At 52.3% G+C, this 27,509-nt stretch overlaps 3 protein-coding genes across 13 annotated transcripts in view; 2 read left to right on the forward strand and 1 right to left on the reverse strand.

Annotated features, from left to right (window-relative positions):
* NSD3 (nuclear receptor binding SET domain protein 3) overlaps positions 1–10,582 on the forward strand; it is a 39,201-nt gene extending 28,619 nt beyond the window's left edge. For 7 of the 8 annotated variants that reach the window (XM_050983131.1, XM_050983136.1, XM_050983133.1 and 4 more), the window contains 8 exons: positions 388–590; positions 1,052–1,164; positions 2,250–2,519; positions 3,553–3,669; positions 3,765–3,906; positions 4,145–4,251; positions 4,566–4,770; positions 5,268–10,582. In XM_050983131.1, coding sequence (XP_050839088.1) covers positions 388–590; positions 1,052–1,164; positions 2,250–2,519; positions 3,553–3,669; positions 3,765–3,906; positions 4,145–4,251; positions 4,566–4,770; positions 5,268–5,509 — 1,399 coding nt within the window. In that variant the 3' untranslated portion in view covers positions 5,510–10,582. Of the gene's footprint in view, positions 1–387; positions 591–1,051; positions 1,165–2,249; positions 2,520–3,552; positions 3,670–3,764; positions 3,907–4,144; positions 4,252–4,565; positions 4,771–5,267 lie in introns of those variants that run through there. The other variant, XR_007779366.1, reaches the window with a different exon arrangement.
* Positions 5,921–16,085, forward strand: PLPP5 (phospholipid phosphatase 5). 4 transcript variants are annotated; one of them, XR_001991918.3, is made up of 8 exons: positions 10,723–10,991; positions 11,075–11,183; positions 12,731–12,821; positions 12,932–12,995; positions 13,906–14,030; positions 15,000–15,170; positions 15,472–15,752; positions 15,954–16,085. XR_001991918.3 is itself a non-coding variant. In XM_009097695.4 (7 exons), exons 2-7 carry the CDS (start codon positions 11,079–11,081, stop codon positions 15,639–15,641), a joined length of 726 nt encoding a protein of 241 aa, XP_009095943.2. In that variant the 5' UTR covers positions 5,921–6,065; positions 11,075–11,078; the 3' UTR covers positions 15,642–15,942. The 4 variants fall into 4 exon arrangements, 3 of the variants coding, with proteins under 3 accessions (XP_009095943.2, XP_018778238.3, XP_050839097.1); XM_009097695.4 differs by lacking the exons at positions 10,723–10,991; positions 15,954–16,085 and adding an exon at positions 5,921–6,065 and having other exon boundaries at positions 15,472–15,942; XM_018922693.3 differs by lacking the exon at positions 15,954–16,085 and having other exon boundaries at positions 15,472–15,942.
* Positions 16,086–16,593: 508 nt separating this feature from the next.
* DDHD2 (DDHD domain containing 2) lies at positions 16,594–26,651 on the reverse strand. The gene is made up of 17 exons (XM_009097752.4): positions 26,288–26,651; positions 25,035–25,225; positions 24,397–24,486; positions 24,003–24,123; positions 23,019–23,108; positions 22,231–22,366; positions 21,479–21,687; positions 21,062–21,132; positions 20,823–20,942; positions 20,546–20,641; positions 20,335–20,457; positions 20,089–20,244; positions 19,901–20,003; positions 19,651–19,815; positions 19,125–19,287; positions 18,413–18,524; positions 16,594–18,158 (listed from the first exon to the last, which is right to left on the reverse strand). The coding sequence occupies exons 1-16, from the start codon at positions 26,469–26,471 to the stop codon at positions 18,434–18,436; spliced, it is 2,109 nt and encodes a 702-aa protein (XP_009096000.4). The 5' UTR covers positions 26,472–26,651; the 3' UTR covers positions 16,594–18,158; positions 18,413–18,433.
* Positions 26,652–27,509: the final 858 nt, after the last annotated feature.

Below are 27,509 nucleotides of genomic sequence, written 5' to 3' on the forward strand. Positions count from 1 at the left end.
AGGCAGTGCTGGACTCTGGATTGCACACACCTTTGCTCTGCAGAGTGTGGTCAGGATGTGGGAAAGCAGGGGCAGGCAGAGCCCAGCTGTCCTTGCTGGTGTTTGCTTTAGTCAGCTGCAGCAATACAGGTGTTTGCAGGTGGTCCTGGTTGCCCACTATCAGGCCATGGATATTCTTAGAAGGCTTTCCCAGAATTTGAAGTAAGAACATTGCTTGTGTTTTGCATGGAGCTTCCCAGGCACTGCCAGCAGGAGCCTTGGCTGCATGAGGGAGGAATTCATTTCCTTGAGGAAGGAAAACTGGCTTTTATTTCTCAATCCCATGAGGGAAACTGGGAAGCTCTGGTTGAGGGAACTTACATTCTTCTTTTCTCTCCTACTCTGCAGGTGGTGGCCAGCAGAGATCTGCAATCCCAGGTCTGTGCCTCTCAACATACAGGGCCTCAAACATGATATCGGGGACTTCCCAGTATTTTTCTTTGGTTCACATGACTACTATTGGGTACACCAGGGCAGAGTTTTCCCTTATGTTGAAGGAGATAAAAGCTTTGCTGAGGGGCAAACTAGTATTAACAAGACCTTCAAGAAAGGTAAAATCAAACAAAGTTTATAGTGGTTTATGACAAAAATTCCACGTGTTTGTGTCTCCATCACCACTTAACCTGCATGGGAATATTATGTGACTAGTGTTCTGTGTTCACGTGAAATCCAAGCATTGTGTTGATCCCTTGACTGCAGATAAAAATGTGTTTAAGTGCCTACTCATTGTGTGTTGTTGTGGACCAGTTCAGTGCTTCCACAAATGGGGGAATGTTGAGATGAATCTTGGGCTCTGCTGCATGGGATCATTGTTCAGTGTGTTGGTACCTGCTGAAAGTACCTGCTGATAAATTCATGATAAATTGCAATAACTAATTTTAACTTCTCTTTTTTGTTAATAAAGTTCTGTTCCTAGTCTTAAAGAAAAAAATTAAATAGATACATTTACATGTACATATTTGATTAGCAGCAGCTGGGACTGATTGCTTTCTATTCTGAATTCTTTGCACAGCACTTGAAGAAGCAGCAAAGCGTTTCCAGGAACTGAAAGCACAAAGAGAAAGCAAAGAGGCTTTGGAAATTGAAAGGAATTCAAGGAAGCCTCCGCCCTATAAACACATTAAAGTGAGTTGGCCTCTTTCTATTTTATTTTTATTCTGTGTGTGAGGAAATTGCCCTGTGCATGAGTGCCTAGAGAAGGTGTGGCTGCCCACTCCCTGGCAGTGTTCAAGGATGGGTTGGGTGGGGATCAGAGCAACCTGGTCTAGTGGAAAGATGTCCCTGCCCATGGAAGGCTTTGGGGTGGATATTCTTTTAGGTCCCTTCCAACTCACACTGCTGTGTGACTCTTAAGTTATGTACCAACACCAAAGTGTTCAACAGTGGAAGCCTAAAGAAATCCATGTAAATAATTTTGCTGTTCCTTTCACTTATCTCTTGCTGTATTTTACAGTACTGTAAAACACAGAATAAAATAATTTTTCTTTGCCTTTTTATGTCAGTTGTGGACTCTGTGTTCCCAGTGCATTATCTTTTCTGAAGGTGGCTTAGAGATGTGCTGTGGTTCTCCACATGTAACAAACACATCATCCAAAATGTGAGCCAACCAAAATAACTTTTCCCAAATTAGTGTAAACTTCAGAAATTCACGTGAACCCCAGTGCTGAGGTTCCCTCTGTGCACCAGGAATTTTTGGGATGGGGACAACTCATGTGTGTCTCATTCTGCTTTATGTACTGTGCTTATCCTGGTAAACTTCTGGTGGAATAAACACACTTATTACAACTCCTCTTCCTGTTCTTGCAGCAGAAAAGTATTGATCAACCTATAGGTGCTCGCTAATGATTGCTGGGGATTCAGTCAGAGCAATGTTGATTGCCAAGGATTCTTTAAACATGTGAAGTTTTGTGGTTGCTTTGGCCATCACCAGAGCACTAAAAGCTGGTAGCACTGTTGCCAGCTGCAGTGCTTCCCTTGGCAATGGTGCTGCTCCTGCCAGCTCACCTCGTGTTTGAGTCCTTCATCCCTTGTTCTGCCCTCTGCTCCCCAGTCCAACACGGTGATCAGGAAGGTGCAGATCCAGGTGGCCGACTGGAAACACAGAATAAAACCCAGAATAAAACAATTTTTCTTTGCCTTTTGGTGTCAGTTGGAGACTCTGTGCTCCCAGTACATTGCCTTCATCCCTTGTTCTGCCCTCTGCTCCCCAGTCCAACAAGGTGATCGGGAAGGTGCAGATCCAGGTGGCCGACCTGTCGGAGATCCCGCGCTGTAACTGCAAGCCATCGGATGAGAACCCCTGTGGGCTGGAGTCAGAGTGCCTCAACAGGATGCTGCAGTACGAGTGCCACCCTCAGGTGTGCCCAGCTGGGGAGCGCTGCCAGAACCAGTGCTTCACCAAGAGGCTCTACCCCGACGCCGAGATCATCAAAACTGAGCGCCGCGGCTGGGGCCTCCGCACCAAGAGGAGCATCAAAAAGGTACGGGCTTGTATTTCCTGAAAAATCAGCTTTGCCCAGGATTTTTCTCCTGAGAAGTCTCAGAAAAGAAATGTAAACAATAAGTATGTGATTGCTTTGGAATGTGGTCTAGAGGTTGCTTACCAACAGGTGCATCTTTGATTGGTTCCATGTGAATTGTGTTGACTTAATGACCAGTCACAGCCAGCTGTGTCAGGACTCTGGTCTGTCATGGGTTTTTATTATTCATTCTTTTCTAACCTTCTGATGTATCCTTTCTCTATCTTTAGTATAGTTTTAGTATATAATTTCTTTTAATATCATATAATATAAAATAATAAATCAACCTTCAAAGAACATGGAGTCAAATTCTCATCTCTCACCTTGTCCTGGAGACCTCACTACACAACAACCCCTGACAAAGCGAGGAATGATGCATCTGACTCCGTGTTCTCAGAAGGCTGATTTATTATTTTATGATCTATATTATGTTAAAGAATACTAAACTAAACTATACTGAAGAATACAGAAAGGATACAGACAGAAGGCTAACAAGATACTAATTGCAGCTCATGACTCTCTCCCCAGAGTCCGACACAGCTTGGCCCCAACTGGCCAATAAGTCAAAAACAATTCACATGAAACCAATGAAACAATCTCCAAACATATTCCAAAGGAGCAAAACACAGGAGAAGCAATGAGATAATATTGCTTTCCTTTTTCTCTGAGGCTTCTCAGCTTTCCAGGAGCAAAGTCCTGGGCAAAGGGATTTTTCTAGAAAATATGACAGTGACAGTACAGTGAGCCAGGACAGGGCTGTGACAGCCATCAGGGTGGGTCTGGGTGAAAGCATTGTGCTTTTATTCTGCCTGGGTGTATTGCTAGGGCAGCAATTACCTGGTGCATGTATTCACACTGCCTACCAGACCAGTAAAGTGTAACACTTTTTGTGATGATCAGAGTCTTTTTTATAGGAAATGCTTTTTTCTGTGCTTCTTCCCATGATGGTTGTTCTTAGGATGCAGAGATCACTTACTTTTATTCTTCTTTGCAGGGTGAATTTGTGAATGAATATGTTGGGGAGCTGATTGACGAGGAGGAGTGCCGGCTGCGGATCAAACGTGCTCACGAGAACAGCGTCACCAATTTTTATATGCTAACTGTAACCAAGGTGAGTATTGTGTCTTGTTTGATAGCAAATGTTACACAGCAGCAGGAAAACTCTGCTTTGAAGTACTAAACTCATCTTTGTCTTTTTCCTTGAAGGACCGAATAATAGATGCTGGCCCAAAGGGGAACTACTCTCGTTTTATGAACCATAGTTGTAACCCAAACTGTGAAACACAGAAGTGGACAGTGAATGGTGACATTAGAGTTGGACTGTTTGCTCTTTGTGACATTCCTGCAGGTAAAAGGATGGCACTATTTGGCATGTTTGCTTTTGTCTTCCTCACTTACAATCATGGCTTTTTCTTTGAAGTTACTAATACCAGTGAAGTGTTTAGGAACTTTTCATTCATTGGAGAGGAGATGATACTTAAGGTTCCAGTTTTAGCAGGGATCTCATGGTAACAAATGCTAATGAAATGTCGTTGTCACAGGTCTCAGTGTCCATGTGGGTGAATTGGTTTTTTTTTGCATTTCAGGAATGGAATTAACATTCAATTACAACCTGGATTGCCTGGGCAATGGCAGGACTGAGTGTCACTGCGGAGCAGAAAACTGCAGCGGCTTCCTGGGAGTGCGGCCCAAGGTACATGGATGGAACTGGAACTTCCCCTCCCAAATCCAGAGATTCTCTAGGGCAAAGGGGGTTTGGATTTATTTCACTCTTTAGCCTAATACTTTCTACCCTTAGAAGTCTCCAAAGATTCTATAGTCTGACCTGCTATGCTATTTTATCTGGCGGGAAGTTAATTCAGAAACATCTGAATGAGCACTTTTAGAGCTTAAAAACTATTTTAAATGGATCTCATTTAAGAAGAATTCATGCAAATAATAACCCAAAATTTACTTGAATGCTCGGGGTTTATAAGTGACTCTGTGTTGTGATTTTCTCCTTCTCAGACAGCATTTGCAACGGCAAATGAAGAGAAGGTGAAAAATGCAAAACTAAAGCAGAAGAAACGGAAAATAAAAACAGAACAGAAGCAGATGCATGAAGATAACTGTTTCCAGTGTGGAGATGGGGGAGAGCTGGTCATGTGTGATAAGAAGGACTGTCCCAAAGCATACCACCTCCTATGCCTTAACCTGACTCAACCACCTTTTGGTAAGAACAGTGGCTCCTCCTGCTCAACATCTCCTTACTGCTACAGGACAGCATTGGAGATGAAATGCAGCATTCATGTACATAACATAAAATACAGTTTTCACTTACATTAAATGCAGTATTCATTTGCACTAAGTGCACTGAATTTGCTTTTGTTATACCACTCACTTTTAGCAGTACATCAGATGACTGTTCCTAAATGGAACTGGTGGGCAGAGGCTTTGTCAGACTTTTTAATGTTGCTCTTCTTCCTCTCCTTGAATCAATCAAACTTCCTCTTATTTTGATTGAAACATGAACATCATCTTTTTGCCTAAAAAAAATGCAGAACAGAACTGTGTTCAGTCAGATTCTTGTACATGAGAAGCAGAAGTAGTGGCTGATTTCTCTGAACTTTGTTTGCATTCATCTGAGCATGGAGTGAGGGTTAAAGGCCAGCGCTGTCTCCACAGTGCACTAATTCCAGTTCCTCTCTCTCTCTCTCCTCCCCTCCTCAGGAAAGTGGGAATGTCCATGGCATCAGTGTGACATCTGTAGCAATCCTGCCGTGTCCTTCTGTGAGTTTTGCCCCCACTCCTTCTGTAAGGATCATGAGAAGGGAGCCCTGGTGCCGTCGGCGCTGGACGGCCGCCTCTGCTGCTCCGCACACGACCCCAAATCTCCCGTGGCACCCGAGTACTGGAGCAAGATCAAGTGCAAATTGGAAGCACAGAATGCTGTGGAAGAGGCAAAGGAGTGAATTTGGTTAAAAACAAACATGGGAGGGGAGAAGAGGGGCAGCAGGCGATGAACTCAGAGTTTGCAGTGCCACACTCGGCTTTGTCCTCGCAGCCGTCACGTGTGAGCTGGAATGGGACCATTGACCTGAGCGAGAAGGACCAGGCAGTGGTGTTTGGTTTTTATTGTTTGGTCTTTCTTTTACCCTTGAATGTGCTACAGCAGCTCTTACTGTTGGAAACCAGGAGCGTCTTGGCCTTTGAAGAAAACCGTAAACCTTTTGACAGTGAAAAGAATATTCTGTTTAAAATAATGTTCTTTGAGTGTAGAAAGCAAAGCATAGCCACATATTTATTTATTTAATTTTGAAAGGGTGTTGAAGATCTGGCTTTGATCAGTCATCGTGTCTTTAAAAACAAAACAGCGAAGCCAACGTAACTTTTGTGTCTAGTTTATGGAAAGAGCAAAGCCTCTCCCCTCTGTAACACTGAGATGCCAAACAGACAGGTGTGGGTGTCAGACCAGGTGACTCTGCAATGCCTCTGTTCCAGTACTTATTGTTAAAGGCATTGGAGAAGGTAGGTTGTCTCTCATGTTTACTTATGAATATTATTGTGAAGCTTTTCCTGTGAGAAATCAGGTGTGTGACTTCTGGGAAGTGCTCGTAACACAAGGTCTGGCAGTGAGGAAGAAATGGTGGTGCCTTGCTCCACAGCTGTCTTAGGTGTTTGCAGACATGCAAAAATTCAGAGTTTAATTGCACAGTGGTCGTTTCTGTATCCCACCTATATTTTGGAAACCCTCCCAGGCAGGAGAGGCTCCCAGCCTGAGTCAGAGCTGAAGACAGTCCTGCCAGTGGGTTCCTCACCTGGTTTGATGGCAGTTACTGAGTGATTCTTCAGTCCTGCCTCCTCAGGCTCCCCTTGGCTTCAGGGAGACTTGGGCACGTGAGGGACCTGACCCATGTGCATGTTGGTTTTGATGGAGTGTTAATATTTTTTTGTTGAGAGAGATCTTCTAACTTTAATCTTCATTGTTAATGGAGCTGAGGAACATCTCAGCACTTCCTCAATGAACAGGGTATTTTGTGTCTGGGTAAGGGGCCATAACCCAGCAGCCAGCTGATGCCTCAGGAGATGGTTCTGTCTTGGATTCCCTCTGTTAATCAGACAGATTCCTTCAGTGAGGCTTTCATGTGGCTTATGTTGGCTCTTGCTCCAGAATTTTTTTAGAAAACCTATATTCCTCCATTTTTTTTTTTTTTGTGCAAGGAGCCACAGGGCACTGGTGTCCCTAGGCTGGAGCTAGTTTAGGTGACTCTTCCTCCCCCAGCCCACGATCTCACCAAGCACTGTCCCCCCCCTGCCCTGGTACAGCAAGTACTTCTGACTTGTGTAGTGGTAACAGCTGCTCCCTGCCAGCCTTTGCTCGTGGGTACTGAAAAGAATCAAATGTTGCTGGCATCTGGCTGAACTGAGCCTTGGAATTAAGAACCTTGTCTCTGGAAAACCGCTTACACAAACCTGTGGGAACACGGAGACTTCTGAGATCAAGAAAAAGTCTGTGTGGAATTTAGACCATGTCTTGCCTCTGCCTGGTATCCTTCTCATCCTCAAACTGATGTCCAGGGGGAGTTTTTTGTGTGTGCAATCAGTGATGGATACACTACAGTCCCTGAGCAGCTGCTGTGCCCTGGACTCAGCCCAGAGCACCTGCCCACACCTCCCTTGGGGTGCCAGACCCCACAGGGCTGGGGCACTGCTGGGGCAGCAGCTTTGGGATCCCTAAAGCACTTCCTGCTGTGGGCCATGCTCCAGTCAGGGTCTAACACTAACCCTTCTGGAAAGCAGTGCTGGATTTTGGTATTTTTAAAGAAAAAATAAGGTACAAAAAGGATTTTATTTTTCTTAACGTTTTGTGTGGGAAATGTCTCTTTTTATGCTCTCATTGAGGATGTTTAACCTTCTCAGAAATTCCAAACACAGCTCTTGCTACCGTGTCTGTAGGGCCTGAGGTGTTCACTTTATATTCTTTATTAGGCTTGATCATGTTCAGTGATTTTCTCTGAAGTCAGAGCATTCTGATATTGCAGCTATCAGCTGATATATTTTATATATATATATATATGTATATATATATATGTGTATATATATCAGATATGTTGCTGGTGCTGTGCTGCTGTGTGAGTGCCCCAACCTGCTCCATTCATTCCCTGTCCATGGTGACTTGCTGAGCACAGGGACGTGGTGTGGCAGCACCAGGACACTTTGGGAGCATTGGACAGGAGCCACAGACTGTCAGTGGCCACCCTGGCTGTGCCAGGGCACAGAAGGCTTTAAACTTCTCAAATGCTGTGATGGAGGCTGCTGCTGCTCCTCCTGTGCCACTCGATGTCTTGGCTCACTTTGTGTTCAGAATTCTTAGAGATGCTTCTTTTTTCCACCAAAAAGTGATTCATAGCAGCGAGCAGCTGGGCTTGGACTCAGGAGGAAAAACAGGAGAGGTTGTTTAGTTTGTGAACAAAACTCTGAACTGAAGAGAAGGTGAGTCATTCAAAAAAGCTTTAACATTGTTAGATGAGAACAGGCCAGTTCAGAGGATCTTGGTGACTGCAGGGGCTGTTCTGAGTGCCAGGCTCAGATGCTAAAATGTACATTTTAACCACGTCTTTGTAAGCTGAGTAACCAGAATGTAGTTGCTTAGTACAGCTCCTTTGTAGGGAAAAGATTGCACAGCTGTTCTAATGGATTGGCTTCAGCAGAGTGGGAGGCAGCTGCTGAATTAATTTGTGTGGGCTCCAAAATAAGGAATCTTGGATAGTTGGGTTATTTCATGCTGAGACCTAGGGGAAATCCACAGAACTGGTAATTTTGGTGGAGAATTGCAGTGTGCTGTCCCAGCACATTGTTTTTCCTTCATGGGAACCCAGTGACATGTTTTTCACCTACTTTCTTGTTACATTTTTGGGGTGGCCCCACACTTCTGGTGAACTCCTGCCTCCAGCTCTGGCACCTGGGCGGTGCCTGAGCTGCCCTGCCCAAGGAACAGGGTTTGTGGTTTACTGGAGCTTCTCCTCTGCAGCTGCACCTGGGCACAGTGCAGGTATCCTGCAGTCTGTGGCCAGCTGAATTTAGGAGCAAGAATTCCACGATTCTGTTATTCCAGTGGTGCAGAGGCTGGTTCCACCATTCCTGAACACATTGTGCAAGCATTAGCTGTTGTAGCTGTCAGATTATTGTATAGACCTGTCCTGTCCATAGGCTGTTGAAGGTGTTTGCAGCTCAGGAAGGAAATTTCGTGGGCAAATCACCTTCTCTGGTCACCACATGATCTTGGAGAATCAGTTCAAATGGAGTAATAGGGCTGGAATGTGGATTTTTGGCCTTTCTTCTTAAAAAAACCCTTCTTTTATCTTAATTTCAGGATAGAATGGGAAAGACACAATTACTAGACATAATTATTAATGAGCATAAAATCTGTATATATTGAAACTTTACAGAATTATGTGGGAGGGGGGAGGGTGGGATGGGGGTGTCCGACGCTGGTACGGAGAAGTCACTTTAACATGGAAACCTCTGCCTCATTGAATTCAGGGTTTAATGTACTTGAAGCTCTGCGGTTCCTTTTACAGCTTTTTTTATTTATACATGATTTTTTTTGTATACTGCATTGAAAATGTCCTTGACTTCCCCCCCCCCCCCAATTCCTTCCTGCTCCCCTGTGCAGTGGATCCATGGCAAACGGGAGGGTTTGGGAGCAGCTGGCTCAGAGGTGTGTGCTCGCCAGGTGTTGTGTGGGAGACTGTGACCTTGGAGCAGTGCTGTCCCTTTGCTTCCCATTCCCATCAGCTTTCCCCACCATTTCTCTTTGTGTAGCAAAAACATTTGCACTTAAGATACACTCCTACACGTTGGATGTATTCCCAGTGTTGTTCTGAGGGGAAAAAGGAGAAAGAGAAAAAGGCAAAACAGGAAGAAAAGAAAGGTTGTTTCCTGTGATACTGTATTTCCCAGTGAGCAGCTCAGGTCTGTGTTCCCCTGGGAGGGGTCCTGCTGCTCCAGAGCGGGAGGTAGGGAGCTGGAACTGTGCTTTGTGTAGGGGATTTCTGTGCTTAATGTGAATAAAAAAGGGAAAACATGTATGAATTTGCCAAAGCCATTTACCACTCCCTGTGCCCCGGGGCTGTGCCCTCGCTGTGCCACCGCCAGCTCCAGGGGCAGGCAGCTGCCTGGGGTCTCTCTGGAGATGCCAGCTGCCTGGGGTCCCTCTGGAGATGCCAGCTGCGTGGGGTCCCTCTGGAGATGCCAGCTGCCTGGGGTCCCTCTGGAGATGCCAGCTGCCTGGGGTCCCTGGGAACCCCCCACCTTGCAGTTCTCTCTCACTTTTGGGTCATAACCAGACTGAACGAACCCCTACAGGACGAACCCCTGTTCCAGGTGGATCTGTATCTCACTTTGGTGTCACTTTTCCAACAAGCCCCCAACAGGGTGATCCTGTCCCATCTGAGCCAGGGGTTGGGGGTTGCATTTGGGGTGCTCTGAGGACCCCAGCCCGTCTGTCTCCACGCGAGTGATGTTGCACAACACAGATCCCCGCGGATCCGTCTCCATCCCCACGTGCTCTGTAAGATGGACCTTTGTAGAGTCGTTATTTCTGTAGACTTTGTTTATCTGTAACAAACTTTGTAGATTCTGTGAAATGTTATTTTAACGAAATCACTCGAGTCTTTAATAGCAAAGCGTCGATATTCACCGGAGTTGGTATTGGAAGAGGTTTTGGACGCAGATGCAGCCCTGGCACTACCGAAGAGTGTCTGATTCCACGGGGCATTACTGTATCATGACTTGATGTTGCCACATAGACTTTGAGATATCCAATATTTTGGGGGGTTTGTGTTGGCCTCTGTCCTCTTGCATAGTGTGAAGCCTGTAAAGCTGGTTCCCTGTACATAGATAGCTCCTGTCCTCTAGGTAGAGCGTATTGAGACTTGCCTGTAATATTTTAGCTTCTTACTGACTGTGTGTGATGGTAGAACATATAATTTTTGTACATTCTATTTACTGAGATGTTGCCTTTTTTTTTTTTTTTTTAATTTTACAAATACTCTGGAATTCAGATGTGGTTTTTTGGGGTTTTTTTGTTTATTTGTTTTCTTTTTTTTTTTCTTTTCTTTTTTTTTTTTTCCCTTTTGCTTTTCCGTGAGGATTCCTTTGGAAAGGTTTTTAATGACATTCCACTGATCTGAAATTTTTTTGCTTGAGGTTGACTTCAATAAATCGTTCTGAATGTTCCAATGATGAGATGACTCAGTTCCGTCTCGGGGCGGGGCTGGGGCGGGGTGGGGATAACGGGACTCTCCGCTCCGGTCCCTCCTCCGGGCCGGGCCGGGCCGTGCCGGGCTGCGCTCGCCCCGCCCCGGGGCTCGGCGGGCGGGCAGTGGCCATGAGGCGAGCGGAGCTGGCTGGCGAGGTCGCGCTGCGGCTGCTGCTCCTCGCCACCTTCGGGTGGGTGCGGGACCCCCGCCCTCCCTGCCCTGCCCTGCCCTGCCCCGCCCGCCCCCGCCGCTCATTCGCTCGTCTCCTTGCAGGATCATGGAGTTCCTGCCGCCCTTCCAGCGCGTGGTGCAGCCCGAGGAGATGTGGCTCTACAAAAGCCCCTACGTTGAAGTGGATCACGTCCCCACGGTCTTCATGTTTGTAAGTTCAGTGGGTTCTTGACGTGGTTTGGATCGGAAGGGATCTTAAAAGATCATTTTGTCCCTCCCGCTACGGGGGGGTGCCCCCCTCCCACTAGAGCAAGCCCTACATCGTTTGTCTGTGAGCAGTTCCGGGGATGGGGCATCCACAGCTTCTCTGGGCAGCCTGTGCCAGTGTTTCCTGCATTTATTTGGATTTATTCTCGAATTACCAGCTCTTCTTTTATTAAAGCGAAGCTGCTGGCTAAAAGCTTGTGCTGCAATACCTGCATCTCCTAGTGCACGTTGCAGAAAGTGCAGGATATCGTATCCATGTGGATAAAGAGCTGCAGGGAGGGGCTGTGAGGATGGAGCCGGGCTCTGCTCAGTGGGGTGAGAGACTCAAGCTGGAACATTTCCACCTGAACAGGAGGAAGAACTTTCCTGTGTGGGTGACTGAGCAATGACACAGGCTATCCAGACAGTGGGAGTCTCCTTACCTGGAGATACTCCTAATCCATCTGGACACAGTCCTGGGTGATGTGCTCTGCGGACCCTGAGCAGAGGGATTGGATTGATGGTCCCCAGTGGTCCCTTTCTACCCATTCTGTGAGATTAGTACCAACCAGGCCAAACATACAGTGATTTTTGTCATATTTTGAGGCTTTACCATCCCTTGCTGTGGGGATTTGAAGTTCATAAACTGATTAGGACTTTGTACTGTTGTCCATAATCCATTCCACGTCTCACTTAGGGGTGTGTGGAAGATAGCACAGCTCTTGCTATCAGGGAATGTTTTCCTTGCAAGCAGCTATTTTTAGCAGGGATTTATTATTATCATTTTATTGTCAAATGTTTTTCAAACGGCTCTAGGCTTGTTTAGAAGAGTTTGACTAAGTCTGTGTTGGAGTTCCAGGAGAGAGCAGTGTGTCAGAGGGATTGGCTCCCTCTGTCACAGGTGTCAGGTGAAGGGCTGTGCCTCTCGAGTTGGCAAATGGCAGGTGGGATTTCCTGCAAGAGGTGGCCACTAAACGTTAAGGACAAAACCTCGGGATAGCATTTGGAACAGGCAGTGCAAAGCAGGACATGTGCCAGAGTTTAGGTGGGAACAGACTCCATGGGAGCCTGGCAGTGGTGAGGATGTCCCAGGGTGCAATCCCCCAGGGCTGAGATGGGGATGATGATAACTGCCTGCTCTGAATCAGCAGCTGCTGAGGTTTTGCTGACAGAGCGAGGGTGCTGCTGACAGAGCGCTAATGCTGGGGCTTGCAGGGAGGGCAGAGCTGAGGTGCTGTGCCTGGGGACACCCCCAACAACCAGCCAGAGCAGCACTCTGCCAGAAGAGCTGTCTGAGAACCAAAGGACGTGCCGGGCTCATCAGGGCCTGCTGCAAATCCACCTTGAGGGGGTGTTGTGTTCTGATGGAACTGCGGTGATCGTGGAGGACAGATTGCTGCTTGGCCTTGGGGAAGGGAAGTGCACTCAAGAGTCTTGAGTAAGTGCTCTTGTGTTCTGGTGAGAACTTAAACCTGCTTCACTGACACCTGAAATTCTCCCTGTGTTGTGCAGTTCATCGCATTTCTGTCTCCCTTGTTGCTCATCCTCCTGGCGAGGCTGTTCATGGGCGCTGACCACGAGGACACAAGGGAAGCCTGCCTTGGTGAGCTGCTCCTTGTTCCAGGGAAAGGCAGCTTGAGCCCTGCCCATGCCTGAACGTGCTGCACTCTCAGGTGGGAACCATGCTGATGTGACCCTTTTGCTCTCTCTCAGCTGCCAGCCTTGCTCTTGCCCTGAATGGGGTTTTCACAAATGCCCTGAAGCTCGTTGTGGGGAGGTGAGGACTGGCTGGTTCCCAGCTGCGCCGCGGGGGAGGCAGCTCTGCCATAGGAATGTTTGCAGGAGCTGGGTTGTTTAGCCTGGAGAAGAGGAGGCTCAGAGGTGACCTTATTGCTCTCTACAACTTCCTGAAGGGAGGTTGCAGACAGGTGGGGTTGGTCTCTCTGACAGAACCAGAGGACACAGTCTGAAGCTACATCAGGGAAGGTGTCACAGAATCCCAGAATCCCAGAATGATGAGGTTGGAAGAGACCTCTAAGACTGAGTCCAACCTGTGCCCTAACACCTCACCCAGACCATAGCACCCAGTGCCATGTCCAGTCTTTTTTTAAAGACATCCAGAGATGGTGATTCCACCACTTCCCTGGGAAGAGCATTCCAGTGCTTTATTATTCTTTTGGTGAAAAACGTTTTCCTAATATCCAACCTGTACCTTCCCTGATGTAGCTTGTGTCCTCTGGTTCTGTCAGTTGCTGCCCAGTGGAAGAGACCAATAGGTTGGATATTAGGAAAAAATTTTTCACTGGATGTGTTTAAAAAAACACTGGACAAGGCACTTGGTGCTATAGTCTAGTTGAGGTGTTAGGGCACAGGTTGGACTCGGTCTTAGAGGTCTCTTCCAACCTCATTATTCTGTGATTCTGTGATAACCATGTCAGGGCCAGGAGCTGAACTTGGGCATGCTCAGCCTGGAAAGAATGTGGGGTTTTTTATAGCTGCAAAGACAATTTAGAAATAGAAAAAACACTGGGGAGCTGCTGCCTCAGGCCATCACTCAGATGGGCTCACTTAGGCCTGGGCTGGGGAGGATGGCGTTGGCACGCGCAGCTCCCTGCTGCTCCCTGCTGCCCTGCAGGGGCTGGGAGTGCCCACACAGGAGGGCCCTGAGCTGCACTTCCCTGTCCCAGGCCACGGCCCGACTTCTTCCACCGCTGCTTCCCGGACGGCCGAGCCAACGCGGAGCTGCTGTGCACGGGGGACGCGCGGAGGGTGAGCGACGGCCGCAAGAGCTTCCCCAGCGGACACGCTTCCTGTGAGTGCCACCCCCTCTCCTTCCTGCAGCCCTGGGCAGCAGCACCCACGGCAAGGGCAGCTTGGATTTGTTTTCCTGCACCCCACAGCTTTGGCTGCATTCTGAGAGGGACTCGGGTTTCCCTCTGCCAAGCAACGGGGTGAGAAATGTGGTCCAAAGCTGTCTGCACCCCAGAAGGAGGGATGTGATCCAGGTAGCAGCTTCTAGGATCCTTCTAGCTTCTAGGTCGGGGGTAGGATGGTCAGGATGGATGGAGATGAGAGATCTCTGAAGCCAGGTCGTGGAACTTGTGGTTTATTGCAGAGGGCTTGGGTGCAGGGCCCTGCTGGGAGCTGCCAAACACAGCTCAGAGCAGGCCCGAGAGAAGAGAGTGGTAAAGAAGATGAGGGACAGAGAGAGGATAAGAGAGTAAGAGAGTGAGGTTCCCCTTCCAATCCCATAAATCTTCTTCTGTGTTGAATATTCTAATTCTCACTGACCAATGTAGTACAAGATACAAATCCTACAGCATTTACACACAGCCTGTAAGAATCATTACATTACCACACTGTGTTCCATTTTAAAGCATAAAAACTCCTCTCTGGGCCCTTCTGCCGAGCCAGCAGGGTCTGCTCTGCCCCTTGGAGCTGCCTGCAAGCAGAGGGTGCTGCTCCATCCAAAGGGGATTGCCTTCAGCCAGCCACACCATGGTTTGCCAGGTGTGCAGTGACTGAGGGATCTCAGAGCTGCTTTCACTTCAATCTCACTTACAGTTTCCATATTCTCAACATCTTTTGCCAGGCAATCATATTGATAAGGCTTTCTTGTTTCATCTTCCCCAACACACTCCCAGCTGGTACTTCCCTTGGCTCACAGGGACAGACAGACATCTCTCACAGCCCTCCCACTGCAGCAGCAGAGGGTCAGGGTCAGGGTCTGGCAGCAAAGCCTGGAGCTATTCTGAACCAACATTGTTCTGTTCTCTTCCAGTTGCCTTTGCTGGTCTTGCCTTTTCTGCCTTCTACCTGGCAGGGAAGCTGCACAGCTTTGTTCCGGGCCGGGGGGGCCGGGCCCTGCGCTTCTGTGCCTTCCTCCTGCCCCTCTTCCTGGCCACCCTCATCGCCGTGTCCCGCACCTGTGACTACAAGCACCACTGGGAAGGTGGGTGAGCATCTGCTGGTGCACCTGGATGGGGCTCAGCAGGTGCCCTGAGCAGGGCACTCCTGGCACAGGGGGCTTTGGTGCCACATAAGTGTTCAGAGCCCCCAGCAGCAACTTGGGTTGGTTTTTTTTTTCACTCCTCCAGTGGCAATTTTGCTGCCACCTGCAGGGAACTGATGCCTTCCTCTGTGGTTTTGAAATACATACCAAAGTTGGGTTTACAGCCAAGTCAGGTTATGGATCTGGCAGAAAAGCTGCTGCTGAGGAAGGGCTGTTAACTTTGCTCTGGTCTCACCCACAGATGTGTTGGCTGGCTCAGCCATGGGCTTGGTGCTCGCATACCTGTGCTACAGGCAGTACTACCCTCCCCTGACAGACACCACGTGCCACAAACCATCTCTGGCCAAGCCCAAAGCACTGCCAGTGCACGAGGAGAAGCCTCCAACTCCCAGCTTCCACATGAACATTTAGTGCCAGGCTCTGTCCTGCCTCTCCCTGGGTGCCAGGGCAGGGCGAGGCTTGGGGGAGGCTGCTCAGGAGAAGTGAGGACGAACCCCTGGGCAGGTGTTTCCTGCTGAGCTGGTGAGTTGCCTGCCCTGGCCCTTGTGTTTTTTCATTTATTGAATTTTGTAGGCCACCCCCTCTTCAGGCCCACTGTGAAGCGAGGGAGGCACTCGGGCTGCCAACCTGAACAAAGACCCAATGGGTGTGAAGGTCCTGAACACAAAGTGGGAAAATGTGGCAGCCCAGTGTGCCCAGTCTAGTGGAAGTTCTTGTGTCCAGTCCAGGAAGCACCATTGGCCACCTCCCTGCAGTCCAGCTGAGCTGTCCCAGCCCTTCTCCGGGGAAATGAAGTGCAGGACCTGTCAACTTTTGAGTTTTTCTAATTTCCCAAATAAAGTTTAATTTTTGTAATGACCTGTGGTGCTAAAACTTTATTTCAGGGTTTGGGTTGTTGCTTTATAAGCCATTTCCTCTGGTGTCTGCAGGGGGTTCTGATGGGTGCTCTTTCCTTGCAGCTTTAGTAGTTTCAAGGAGATGACAGCAGAAAATGAAATGGTGTCTGGGAGCATCCCTGCACTGAGAGCATCCCTGATTTCCCTGCCTGGTGTGTCTCAGACAAAGGGCAGAGTGCTGCTGAGATCCAGGGCTTGCTGCCTGGCAGGAGCTCTGGGAGCAGCTGTTTGTCCCTGGTCCCTTCCAAGACAGGTCTCAAGTGTGTGTACATGCAAACAGCTCGGGTGAGGTGCAGCAGAGCAAGGCAGGTGAGTCAGTAATGAAACACCTCCCCATCAGCTGCAGTTTGCACCCTCTGTAACTCTGCAGCTTCAGTGGAATTACAGAAATAGCTTTACTTTCCCCCAAAACTGCACGTGGGAGTTTTCCAGCCCTTCCCTCTCCCCCCAGACATGCACACACCACAGTCATCTACTTATTTATTTTGGCTTTTACTGGAAAAGACATTAAATAACATTTAAAATGTATTTAACTTCCTTTTTTTTTAAACAAAGTGCATAACTTAAAAAGCTGATCATTAGTGTCCCATGTTAAGACTGTCCCTTTTCCTACTCCCATGAGACCTTAGCCAGCAGTGGGTCAGGTGCTGACCAAGCAGCTTGGCTGTTCCTGCAGTCAGGTAAAGAACAGCTTCTGTTCCTTGGGAGGGGAGGAGGGATAGAGGCTGCAAACAAAACCTTTCCAATAGTGCAAATAACAGACAATGGAGGAAAAACAAACCAACAGGCTGTGGGGAAAAAAGGCTCCTTACCCCATGCAGGGCAAAAGTCAGCAGGAGGGAAAGTGGTTTGGCTGAGCAACACCTCACACAGCACTGGAGCCCCAGGCCCGGGGCTTTGGTGCCCAGGGAAGGATCCCAGAGGCTCTCCAGCCCTGCCCCCTCAGAAAAGAGCTTCAAGGCAGGTGCAGACTGAGCTGCCTACAGAGCTGGTGTCGTTCCTGCAGTGGCCAGACCCTGCTGGATCTGGGCTCCACCTTTGCTGGCTGCGTTTTGTACATTTAAAGCTAAACCGGGATGGGAGCGTGGAGGGCACAGATCTCTGTGCTCACCTGCCAGCCCTGTGGGACAGCAGCCCTGCCCTGTGTCCCTGCAGGGCCCAGAGGGCTCACCCTGCCTGGCACTGCCAGCAGCAGCTGCTGTTCCCTGGGCTGGCTGCAGCTGGAGGGGAAGCTTTCCTCAGAGCAGGGACAGGGGGGCACTGGCTGGGTCAGGGCCATGGGGAGGGTCTGGGTGGGCTGGGTTGGGGTGCTGAGCTGTCCCCAGCAGAACTGGGGAGGGTCTGGGTGGGCTGGGTTGGGGTGCTGAGCTGTCCCCAACAGCACTGGCTGGGTCAGGACTGTGGGGAGGGTCTGGGTGGGCTGGTTGGTTTGGGTTGGGGTGCTGAGCTGTTCCCAGCAGCACCCCACAGCAGGGAGGAGCACAAGCATGCCACTCTCACAGGGTGCAGCAGCAGTGCAGGGATTGAGTGTGGCTGCTGGGCAGCCCCTGTGGCTCAGCAGCAGTCTGTGCCCTGAGCTTCACCTCCCGGGTCCTGCTGGGGGGGTTGTGTCAGCAGTCAGCAATCTCCCTTGCTCCAAGACTGCTGCAGCTCTTCCCATGCTGTGTTTAAGGCTTTTTCTCCTCAAGGTCCTGGGCTGTGAGTGTCCTCACAGAGCCAGGTGTGGGCTCAGGGCCTCGCTGGGTTCTGAGCCCAGACAGCTCATCTGCTGGTGTGGGGACTCACAGGGTGCAGGCTTAAAAGTACACGTTGCCACAGGGAGTCACTGTACAGGTGGTGTGTGTGTTTGAGCAGAAGTGGTTTTCCTTGACAGTTTTTCCCCCTAGCCCTACCCAAAATGGAGGAAAATCCGTCCTTATCTCCAGGCAGCAGCAAGTACTTGGGAAGCAGCATGCAGGACACGGCAGCAGAGGAGAGAGGAAGGCAGAGAAGAGATCTGGACTTTCCTGGTGAGTACTCTGTGGGATTAAACCTGAGAAAGCAAAAGGAGAACACAGGAATAGCTGCAGTCAGAATCCAGGCCCCTGAACCCTCCCTGGTCCTCTCCTCATGTCTGATCATGCTCGTGCAGGGAAGAGGAAAGAAGCCAAAGGTGCTGAGAGGCCAGAGAAGAAAGCTGACACATGTTCCCTGCCTCAGATAATGGATATTACTCCCCCAAATCAACCAGATCTCCTCAGAGGTGTCCTGGGAAATGCAGAAGGGGTTTAGGCAGAGGTGACTCACAGCCAGAACAGCACAGGGGGGTCACTGGCTCCCTGGTAAAGGCTGATCCAGTGCGATGCCTTGTGTCTGGTAGATCTCCTTCAGAACCAGCAGAACAGTGTCCTCCGACTCCCTGCAGGGGAGGAAAGGGCATCAGAAGGGAATGCTTCCCTGCACTCTGCCAGGCCATCTGTGATAGCTGGGGCAGATGCAGAGCTCTGCAATGCAGGCAGCACGAGGAGAACCACAGGTGCCCTTCTGTGGATGCCATGGGACAGGGAGAGAGAAATGGAAGCGTTTCTCACAGGGGCTTGTGAGAGATTTTAGGGAACTGGAAAGAGATGATAACCTGTTGACTATAAACAATTTGCAGGTGCTGATTTTCTACCTTGTTTTTCTGTTCCTCTCAAGGACAGTGCATGAGAAAGATGTTGCTGTTTGTTAGCCAATAGAACAGAATCTATCTTACCACTCTACACAAACCACGTGGTCTTTTAAAATAAAGTTCTTCTTTGCCTTTGCTACCAACCTGCCCCTCCTGTTCCTGCCCTGACCCCGGCTCACAAGTGACATCCTTCCTCTGTCCGTGCCCACCCTCTGTGTGTCACAGACAGGACAAGACCTTGTTCCCTTGACCAGCTGAGGCTTTTCTCACTACACTGGCTTTCAAACTGATGCCATTCTGCTTCACCACATGTAAATCTGAAGCCCTGAGCATCACACAGACACTTACCAGTAGCAGAGATGCCCCTGGAGTGCAAACAAATACTCGTTGAAGCTCTCTATTGGCTTCTCCTGCAGCACGTAGTCGATGCGGTTCCCCCCGTTCAGCTTCCCCACGTTGATGGGAGGGGTCTCCTCCTTCACTGTGGCTGGGGGCTCCTCTGGCTTTGCATCTGCAGGGAGGAGGAGCAGCCTGGCTCAGCCCTAGGGCACCAGCAGCCATGGCAATACAACAGCAGGGCCATGCCCTCCCCTCACCCCTCTGCAGCTCACACAGGGGAGAGGCAGCTGAAGTGCAAAGGACACCCAGAGGAGGGGGGGGCTTAAAACGTGGTGTGGTGTACTGAGACCCCCCCCAGAAAACCCCTTCATCAGGTGCTAACAGGAGAAGGCCACAGCATTCAGGGACAGCCCAAAGGTGATCCCTTTGCTGGGCACAGGTGGTGGGCAGTGTGGCTGTGGCATTCCAGGCACGCTGCTTCACGGGCAGCTCTGGGGGCTGCATCCCTGGCTCCCCCATGCCCCCCACCACTGACCTGGCTGCTTCTCAGTGCTGGCCTCTGCCTCTGCCTCAGCTTCAGAGCTCCCCGCCTCCAGGGCTGGCACAGGGGAACGGGTGAAGGACTGCCAGGCCACCCGCAGGGAGCCCAGCAGGTTGTTCTTCAGGTCCACGCTCATGCGAGTCAGCCCTTCCTTCAGCTCTGCAAGGCAGGAGGGGGCTGGCTGTGGGGCTGGGGGCTGCAGCAGCGACCCCAGGCAGGGGGACAGGGGCTGCCTGTGCCATACCCAGGTGCATCCTCTTCCTGCCCTTGTGGTGGGGCAGCAGCATGGGCTCAAACTCCAGCTCCGGGACGATCATGGGCTCGATCCGATAGGCCACGGGGTCAAACTGCACACGAGAGGGGGACAGTGACAGTGGCCAGGGCTCGTGCTCCACGTGTCTCACGCAGGACAGCTCTGGTTCTTATACCTACGGGGTGGAAGATGTTGAAGAAGCCCTTGCAGGTGGGCAGGCTGTAGTTGGGGTCGATGCGCTTCACTCCTCGCACCGTGAGGAACATCCCGATGGGAGAGCCAAAGGCAAAGAAGATGCTGGGCTTGTAGTTCAGCTGGGGGTAGTTTGCCGAGACCTGGGACAGGGGGACGTTCAGATTTGTTCATGAGACAATCCCTGTGCTGTGTCAGGAGGGCTTTAGGGTGCAGCCAGAGCTCAGCTGTACCTGTCCCAAGCCAACGTCCCGGTACTGGCAGCTCCTGCCATCCTTGGAGCTGTCCCCGAGCTGGGATGGGGACCCTGGCTCAGCCACACCTTCACTGTGCCCAGGAGCTGCTGAGCTCCGACCCTGCAGCAGCACAAAGGGGTCCTTGTGTCAGAGGGATGCAATGGGATGGGATGTGATGGCATGAGCACAAGCCATGTGGAAAACAAACCTTCGTCCCTGTCTCGGAGCTGATGTAATGGAGTATTTTCATTCTGGGCCCTAAAGGAATTCCCATTTCTTTCAGGTTTTTCTCTGTGCACAAGAACTGGAAAATAAGCAAGGTTGGTGTTAGTCCAGGAGCGGAGGTATGGTGAAGGGTCTGTTCTACGGGACTGTGTTCCTCCTCAGAGATAGTTCATGTGGGACTCAGTACCAGAAGATGTGCAGAGCTGGGAGAATGGGGGAGAAAAGCAAAGAAGAGCCATTAAAACAGGGGAACTTCTCACCAGTGCTTGCCTGTCCATTTCCTCCTTCTCAAAAACATCACAGTACTCAGACAGCTCCAGCTTCTTCAGGATTTCTTTTACTTCCTCAATACCCCCCGTGCTTGAGGTTGTCCTGGAGCCCTGTGAACAGATCCAGAAGGGATCATGCTTTCTGCTCACCACTTTGCTCCTGTGCACATTGTGCTCTCTGCCCCATCCCCACGCAGCTGCAGGAGGGAGGGGTCAGTGGCCTCCCCTACCTGCACACAGTGCTCCTTCTCCTCGGGATCAGCCTTCTGGTTCGTCAGGAGATCAAACAAAATGAGTGACCCTAGAAACCAGCCATGGGCAGAGCATCAGCATCTGGAGGGGAAGAGCCCGAGCCACCTCTTTTTTGGGATGGAAGAGCTGCACCCTGGGCTTTTTTACAGGCAGTGACAGGACAAGGGACAATGGCTTTAAACTGGCAGAGGACAGGCTAGATTAGACAGCAGGAAGAAATTATTACTCAGTGGTGAAGCACTGGCACAGGCTGCTTAGAGAAGCTGTGGCTGCCACAGCCCTGGAAGCTGGGACAGGGCTTGGATCAACCTGGTCTCGTGGCTGGTGTCCCTTCTAACCCAGAGCAGCTGTGGCTGTGCCCTCCCTGCTCCCTGGCACGGCGGGCGAGCCCTCACCCAGGCTGTGGCCCGCGATGGACACCCCGCCCCTGAAGTGCGGGTTCCTTTGCAGGAAGAGCCGGTGCAGGCGGTTCATCTCCGAGGCCACCGTGTCCACGATGGTCTGGCAATAGGTGGAGCTGTTGTAGAAGAACACGTCCAGGATGGTGTCGTTGATGAAGTGACGCAGGCGGTTGATGCTGGGCAGCGTGATCCGCTCCAGGTCACTGCGGGGAAAGGGCACGGGGGGCTGCAGCTGGGGAAGCCACGGAACCCCAACCTGTTTCTACAGCAAAGCATGAGTTCCGAGGAGGATTGACACAGTTTCCAGCGTTGTGTGTTGTAATTCAGACCCTCAGCTTATGCCCAGGCTGAAGGCAAAGCACAGCCTGTGCTCTTACACTCCAAGAATAAAGAGCCTGCCCTTTCTTCCCCAGGAGCCTGGCCTTCTTTCTGCCCTTGCTGGGGCACTGCAGAGCAGTGCTGCAGTGCAGGAACCGTGTACTCAGCTCTCAGAGGCATTAGCAAGGTATGGATGTCCACAGTCCCTCCTGAGATCAGCCAGGGAAGGCAGAAGCCTCTGTTCTCAGAGATCAGAGCGGGCACCTGCTGCGTGCTGCAGAATGGCAGTGGGGAGCTGCTCTGGGGGTCCCTGTCTGTCCTGCTCACTCCTACCCTAAAAACTCACAGCTTTTGCAACAGGAGAAGTGGAGTTTCTGGGACAGGAGGCTGCCTGTGCCCCTTGCCACCCCCCAGCCCTGGACACTTACACATCCACGCCCGTGGAGTGCAGGGAGCTGTGCCAGTTCACAGGCAGGAACTCCACCCGTCCGACCTGCTGCTGCTCCTGGGCCTTCCTGAAGTGTGCCTGCAGCATGCTGAGGGAGACGTTCCTGAAATCATTCACTGTGAAACAGAAGAGCTCTTAGGGAGATGCACCAGGCTCTGGGGCCAGCCCATGGCACCAACCACACTTAATACCATGAAAGATCATTACAGGGAAATCCCACTGGGGTCTTTAATCTGCTGCTGCTCCCCTAAGTCCCTGAATCTTTAACTACAGATCAGGGGAGGCTCCATGTCCTGCCACGTGTGCTTACTGGATTTCACTGCCCATCTGTACCTCCTTCACAGGGGCAGGATAAGAAACTTTCAGAAATTTATAAAAAATAACTCTGTAGTGAAGCAAAACCGATGAGCAGCAGGTGCCTAAACCCTTTCAGAAGGTGGATTTGGTGGTCAGTGAGCGTTCTGCTCACACTGCCCACAGTCAGGCAGTCAGCTCACACTTCTCCCAGCAGGCCTGGCCGTGGAGCCTGCCAGGGTCAGGGTGGTTTGAGGCAGCGTGTGCCAGCCCCAGGGTGAGGTTCCCCTGGCAGGTTGCCCTCCCATGTTGCCCTCACAGGTTCCTCTCCCAGGTTGTCCCCCCCAGGTTCCCCTCCCAGGTTCTTCTCCCAGGCTCCCCTCCCAGGCTCCCCTGCCAGGCTCCCCTCCCAGGTTGCCCTCCCAGGCTGCCCTGCCAGGTCCCTCTCCCAGTTTCCCCCAGCTGGGCACCCACCACACTGCACGATGCTGCGGAAGCGGATGTCGCAGGCGGGGCCGATGCCGTGCACCACGAACACCAGGTGGTCGATCTGCAGCGGCTCTCCTGAGGAGGGGAGGGCAGGTCAGGGTGCTGAGCAGACAGCACCCAGCAGGGACAGCCCTGGGCAGGGCTGGAGCCTCCCACCCTCACCTCGGCCCACGAAAACCCTCCCTAGTGCCTGCATTTACACCTCAAGGTTGCTGGGGTTTCTCACATCTCTCTCTGTCCTGCTCAGGTCAGCTGCTCTGGGATGGATCTGGACCAACAGGACAGTAGAGGAAGAGGTGGTTGGTCGTCCCCACTGCCCTTCACCCCTGTCCAGCACAGGGAATTGCAGGATCAGGAGGGCTCAGTGCAGCTGCCCCATGCCCAGCCCACTCTGAGGAGCCCCATGGAGCTGCATCTCCCAGGTAGGGCCCAGGTGGAGTCAGGGCTTGTTCTCTGCTTCCCACACACCTTAGTTTGCATACATGCCTTCCTGAGGGCAGGCACGCATGGAAAATGGAGCAGCTGCCTGATGTCCCCATGGGGACAAGTCCTGAGGCCCCACGGGCAGCTCAGGGCAGCTGGGAGGGGACAGAGCTGACACTTGGCTGCAGAGATGGGGACAGCACTGCCCCAGACAGTCACCAGCAGGAAGGTAAGCGATAAAGCACTTTGTCCCTAGCAGGCAAAGAAACTCCCCTCCTGTACAAATCGAGACCTCAGGGGTCACTTCAGGCACTGCAGAGCTCCCAGCAGCTCTGTCTCTGCACAGGAGCTGGAAGCTCACCACCCTCCCCTGGATCTGCAGCTCGCCGGGGCTGGGGAGGTTTCTGAAACCATTTGGATCCTTTTGGCACAAAATGTTTTGACATGCACTTCACTTAAAGGATCATGGGAGCTTCCTCCAGTCTTTGTGAGCGATCAGGCTGGAAAACACCAGCCAGGGTTTGGGATGGGGAGCAGCAGGCTCACCGTTGGGGATCTCCACAGCGATGTTCTCCACTCCCCTCTTCACAGTGCGGGGCCGGCCTTGTTCCGTGGGGGTGGAGACCCAGTCGTCGGAGCTGGCAACGGGATGGTAGTGAACCATCAGCTTGGGAACAAGAAGAGCCTGTCAGTGACCCGGGAGCAGGACAGCAACAGCAGCTGCTGGGTGACACAGGGTGGTACCAGACCGTGCTTTGCCCACAGAGGTGTTGGAAAGAAATGTGAAGCTGTTGGCAGGCTCAGCTGCCACTGCCCTCTCCTCTGGCACAGGCAGGTGAGTGGAATGCCTTTGGGACAAAGCCATTTGAAGGGAACAGCACAAAGAGACCCAAGGGGATGTCCTCGCTGGTCACCACAGAGACCACCAGGCCCTGCTCACCTTTGGGTTGTGCAGGATAATGACTTCTCTGTTGGGGGACTCCAGCTTCTTCTTCCACTCACCCAGGGTCATGGCAATCATGTAAGCTTCCTACAGAAGGGAACACCCACTGTGAGTCAGCTGGAAGGATGCCCATCAATGTTCAACCTCTTGAGACATTCCCCACCCAATTTTCAGAATCTATTATCAATACTCTGCAAAAGAAGCAGAGAAATCAGCTGGAGGAGCAGCAGGGTCATCCCAGGATCACCTGCTGAGAATGCTTAAGAGCTCCTCGCTTTAACAGCAGCAGCATCAGACTTCCCCATCCCCTTAGAACTGGTTTTGGTACATCAGAATGGAGATTATTGCAAAGATGGGTATTTGTATAGGTCTGCCTATTTACCTCTGCATTTGCATCATGCCAAAGGAAAGCCTGGCACTTTCAGGTGGGGTGGAAGAATGCACTGAGGGCAGGGGAAGGGGAGGCCACGGCAGAGCTCACAGTTACATCGATGAGCTGCAGGAATGCCTGCCAAAGCCTCTTTGGAGTTCATGTCCTCAGGCCTGCCAGTGGCCTCGTACGGGGTTTGGGACATCAGAGGCAGCGTGTGATGAGGAGAAGCTGGGATGGAAACCAGTGGGAAAGGTGTGCTTACCTCCAGTTTCTCACTGAAGGACTCCGAGTAGGGGATGAACTTGTTGTCCTTGTCCCCCTTGTAGAACCAGGTGCAGCGCCGCACCTCGGCCGCCTCCTCCTCCCAGTACACGGCCACGCGCTGCCGCGCCCGCAGGTGCACGTCGTACCTGCCCCCCGAGGTGGGCACCACCACGCCATCCTGGTCCTTCCCTGGGGGAACAGGCCTGCAGTCAATCCTCACAGACCTGGAATAGCAAGCTCCCAGAGGCTGGAGCACCCCCTTGGGCAGCTCAGCCACCACGGCAGCAGCACCACCTCCGGACCCAGGTTCAGAGAACGCTGTCGGGGCGAGATGCCCCGAGTCGGACTTCGCCCAGAGGCAGAAGGTAAGATGAAAAGATTACACTACACTGTCCTTCTCTCCAATTCAGGTACATGCTTATGTGGCTTCTCCCTGCCTGGCCTGGAGGGTAAAAGTGAAACTGAGGCCCTGGGAAGTGCATTGTGTAACAGTGGGGGTGCACCAGGGTCTCCTGTCTCTAAGGCATTCCTCTCCAAAACAGAGAACTCTCTACAGATCCCAAAACAGACTCAAACTCAAATTTTGCTGCCTTTTGGGTCTGCCTGTGGGCTGGGCTGGTGGCACAGCACCCTGTGCCAGGCTGGGCCAGGCAGCAGCACCGGGGATGAGCAGCATGGCCTCTAATCTGAAACTTCCTGGGCGAGGAAGGATGAGAGCCAATCCTTGGGCAATCGGAGCTCTGCCTGTGGCAGCAGCAGGTGGCACAGATGGTGACATTTGGCACACATGGGTCTCAGCACAGGGCTTGGAGCTGACCTCCAATCCTTGCTGCCATAGCAGGCACAGCTCCGTGCTGTGAGATTCTCCCAGAGGAATTCCTGCCATCCTGGCAGCGTTCTCCCAGCCTCACCAGAGGATGCTTTGCAGCATGATTATATATCATTCAGAGCAGTATCAGTTGAATGGGGTCAGACCATTTGATGCATCCACTCAGTTATTGGGAGCAGGCACACGGCCAAAAAAGCCCCAATTTAAAATTCCTCGAGGGAAAATCTAGCATCCCAGGTGGAAGCCACGGATGTGCCCAGGGAAGAATTCCAAGCACACACCTGATGCTCCCCCGCCAGCCTCAGCAGGCCCATTCCTTAGGGTGATCCAAGAGTGGGGATGCCGAACCGGAGGGCGGTGGGAGCTGGGCCCGGCGGTGCCGCGGGACCCCCGCCCGCCTGTCCCGGCCGCTCCCGCCCTACCTGAGCCGTGCGCCGCCTCCAGCCGCTCCGAGTCCTGCGCGCTGAACGGCACCCAGCGCTCCCGCGTGTCCGTGACCTTGCAGTAGAACCAGTGCGGCACCACGGCCTCGTAGCGCCCGCCGGGCTCCGGCTCCGGGGACTCGGCGGCGTTCGGGGGCTGCCGCGGCAGCTCCAGCGCCGCCATGGGGCTGCTGCGGGCGAGCCGGGAGCGCCGCTCCCGCCGCCGCCACCGGGGGCTCCGCGGGTCGAGCCCTGCGCCGCGGGAACCCGGCCCGAGCGGCTCCGAGCGGCACCGGCCCCGCTGCCCCGGTGGCTGCTGCGGCGGCGCGGCGCGGCCCGGCCCGGCCCGGCTCGGGCGGCAGCGCAGGCTCCGCTCCGGCCCCGGAGACCGCCCAGCCCGGGGCGGTGCTGCCCGCGACCCGCCCCCGCCGTCACGGTCGGGGAGGAGCGGGGATTGCCCGCAATCTCTGCCCGCAGTCTCTGCCCGCAGTCCCTGCTGGAGATCCTGCCTGCACCCCTGCCTCCGATCTCCGCCCGCAGCCCCTCCCCGCAGCCCTGCGACTGCTGTCCGCGATCCCTGCCCGCGACCTTTGCCTGTTATCCTGCCTGTGACCCTTGGTCCCTGTCCCTGTTCCCTGCCCGTGTTCCCTTCTCTTGGTCCCTGTCCCTGTTCCCTGCCCCGTTCCCTTCCCTTGGTCCCTGTCCCCTGCCCCTGATCCCTCCCTGTGACCCCTGCCCCTGTTCCCTTCCCTGTGATCCCTGTCCATGGTCCCTGTCCCTATTCCCTGCCCCTGGTCCCTCCCTGTGACCCCTGCCCACGTTCCCTGTCCCTGGTCCCTCTCTGTGACCCCTGCCCGTGGTCCCTGTCCCTGGTCCCCGTCATGTCCCCTGTCCCTGTTCCCTGCCCCTGTTCCCTTCCCCTGCTCCTTCCCTGTGACCCCTGTCCCTGGTCCCTGTTCCCTGCCCCTGGTCCCTCCCTATGACCCCTGCCCGCGTTCCCTGCCCTGGCAGCGGCCCGGGTGGAGTGTTGATGGCCCCGAGCTGGATGCAGGGCACCGGGGTGCAGGGAAACACCCAGCCCTGTGCCAGCTGCAGCCGAACAAACACTCCAGCATGGGCTGATTGCAGCAGAAACCACGCGGTGCTGATTTCATGTTTGTTTTTCAGTCCCTCTGTGACACTTTAGCCACCGTGGTGATTGAGAAACTCCAGCACTGCTGGA

Source organism: Serinus canaria, chromosome 22, assembly GCF_022539315.1.
Source record: "Serinus canaria isolate serCan28SL12 chromosome 22, serCan2020, whole genome shotgun sequence".
Taxonomy (NCBI): Eukaryota; Metazoa; Chordata; class Aves; order Passeriformes; family Fringillidae; genus Serinus; species Serinus canaria.

Excerpts from the sequence above, each read along its gene's own strand:
- DDHD2 (XM_009097752.4), bottom strand. The coding sequence starts at position 26,471 with ATGGCGGCGCTGGAGCTGCCGCGGCAGCCCCCGAACGCCGCCGAGTCC. Across the intron at positions 25,226-26,287 it reads GGAGGCGGCGCACGGCTCAG|GGAAGGACCAGGATGGCGTG; the intron begins GTAGGGCGGGAG and ends CTGTTCCCCCAG. Across the intron at positions 18,525-19,124 it reads CAGGGGCATCTCTGCTACTG|GGAGTCGGAGGACACTGTTC; the intron begins GTAAGTGTCTGT and ends CCTCCCCTGCAG.
- PLPP5 (XM_018922693.3), top strand. The coding sequence starts at position 10,789 with ATGACTCAGTTCCGTCTCGGGGCGGGGCTGGGGCGGGGTGGGGATAAC. Across the intron at positions 10,992-11,074 it reads CTGCTCCTCGCCACCTTCGG|GATCATGGAGTTCCTGCCGC; the intron begins GTGGGTGCGGGA and ends GTCTCCTTGCAG. Across the intron at positions 12,996-13,905 it reads CTGAAGCTCGTTGTGGGGAG|GCCACGGCCCGACTTCTTCC; the intron begins GTGAGGACTGGC and ends TCCCTGTCCCAG.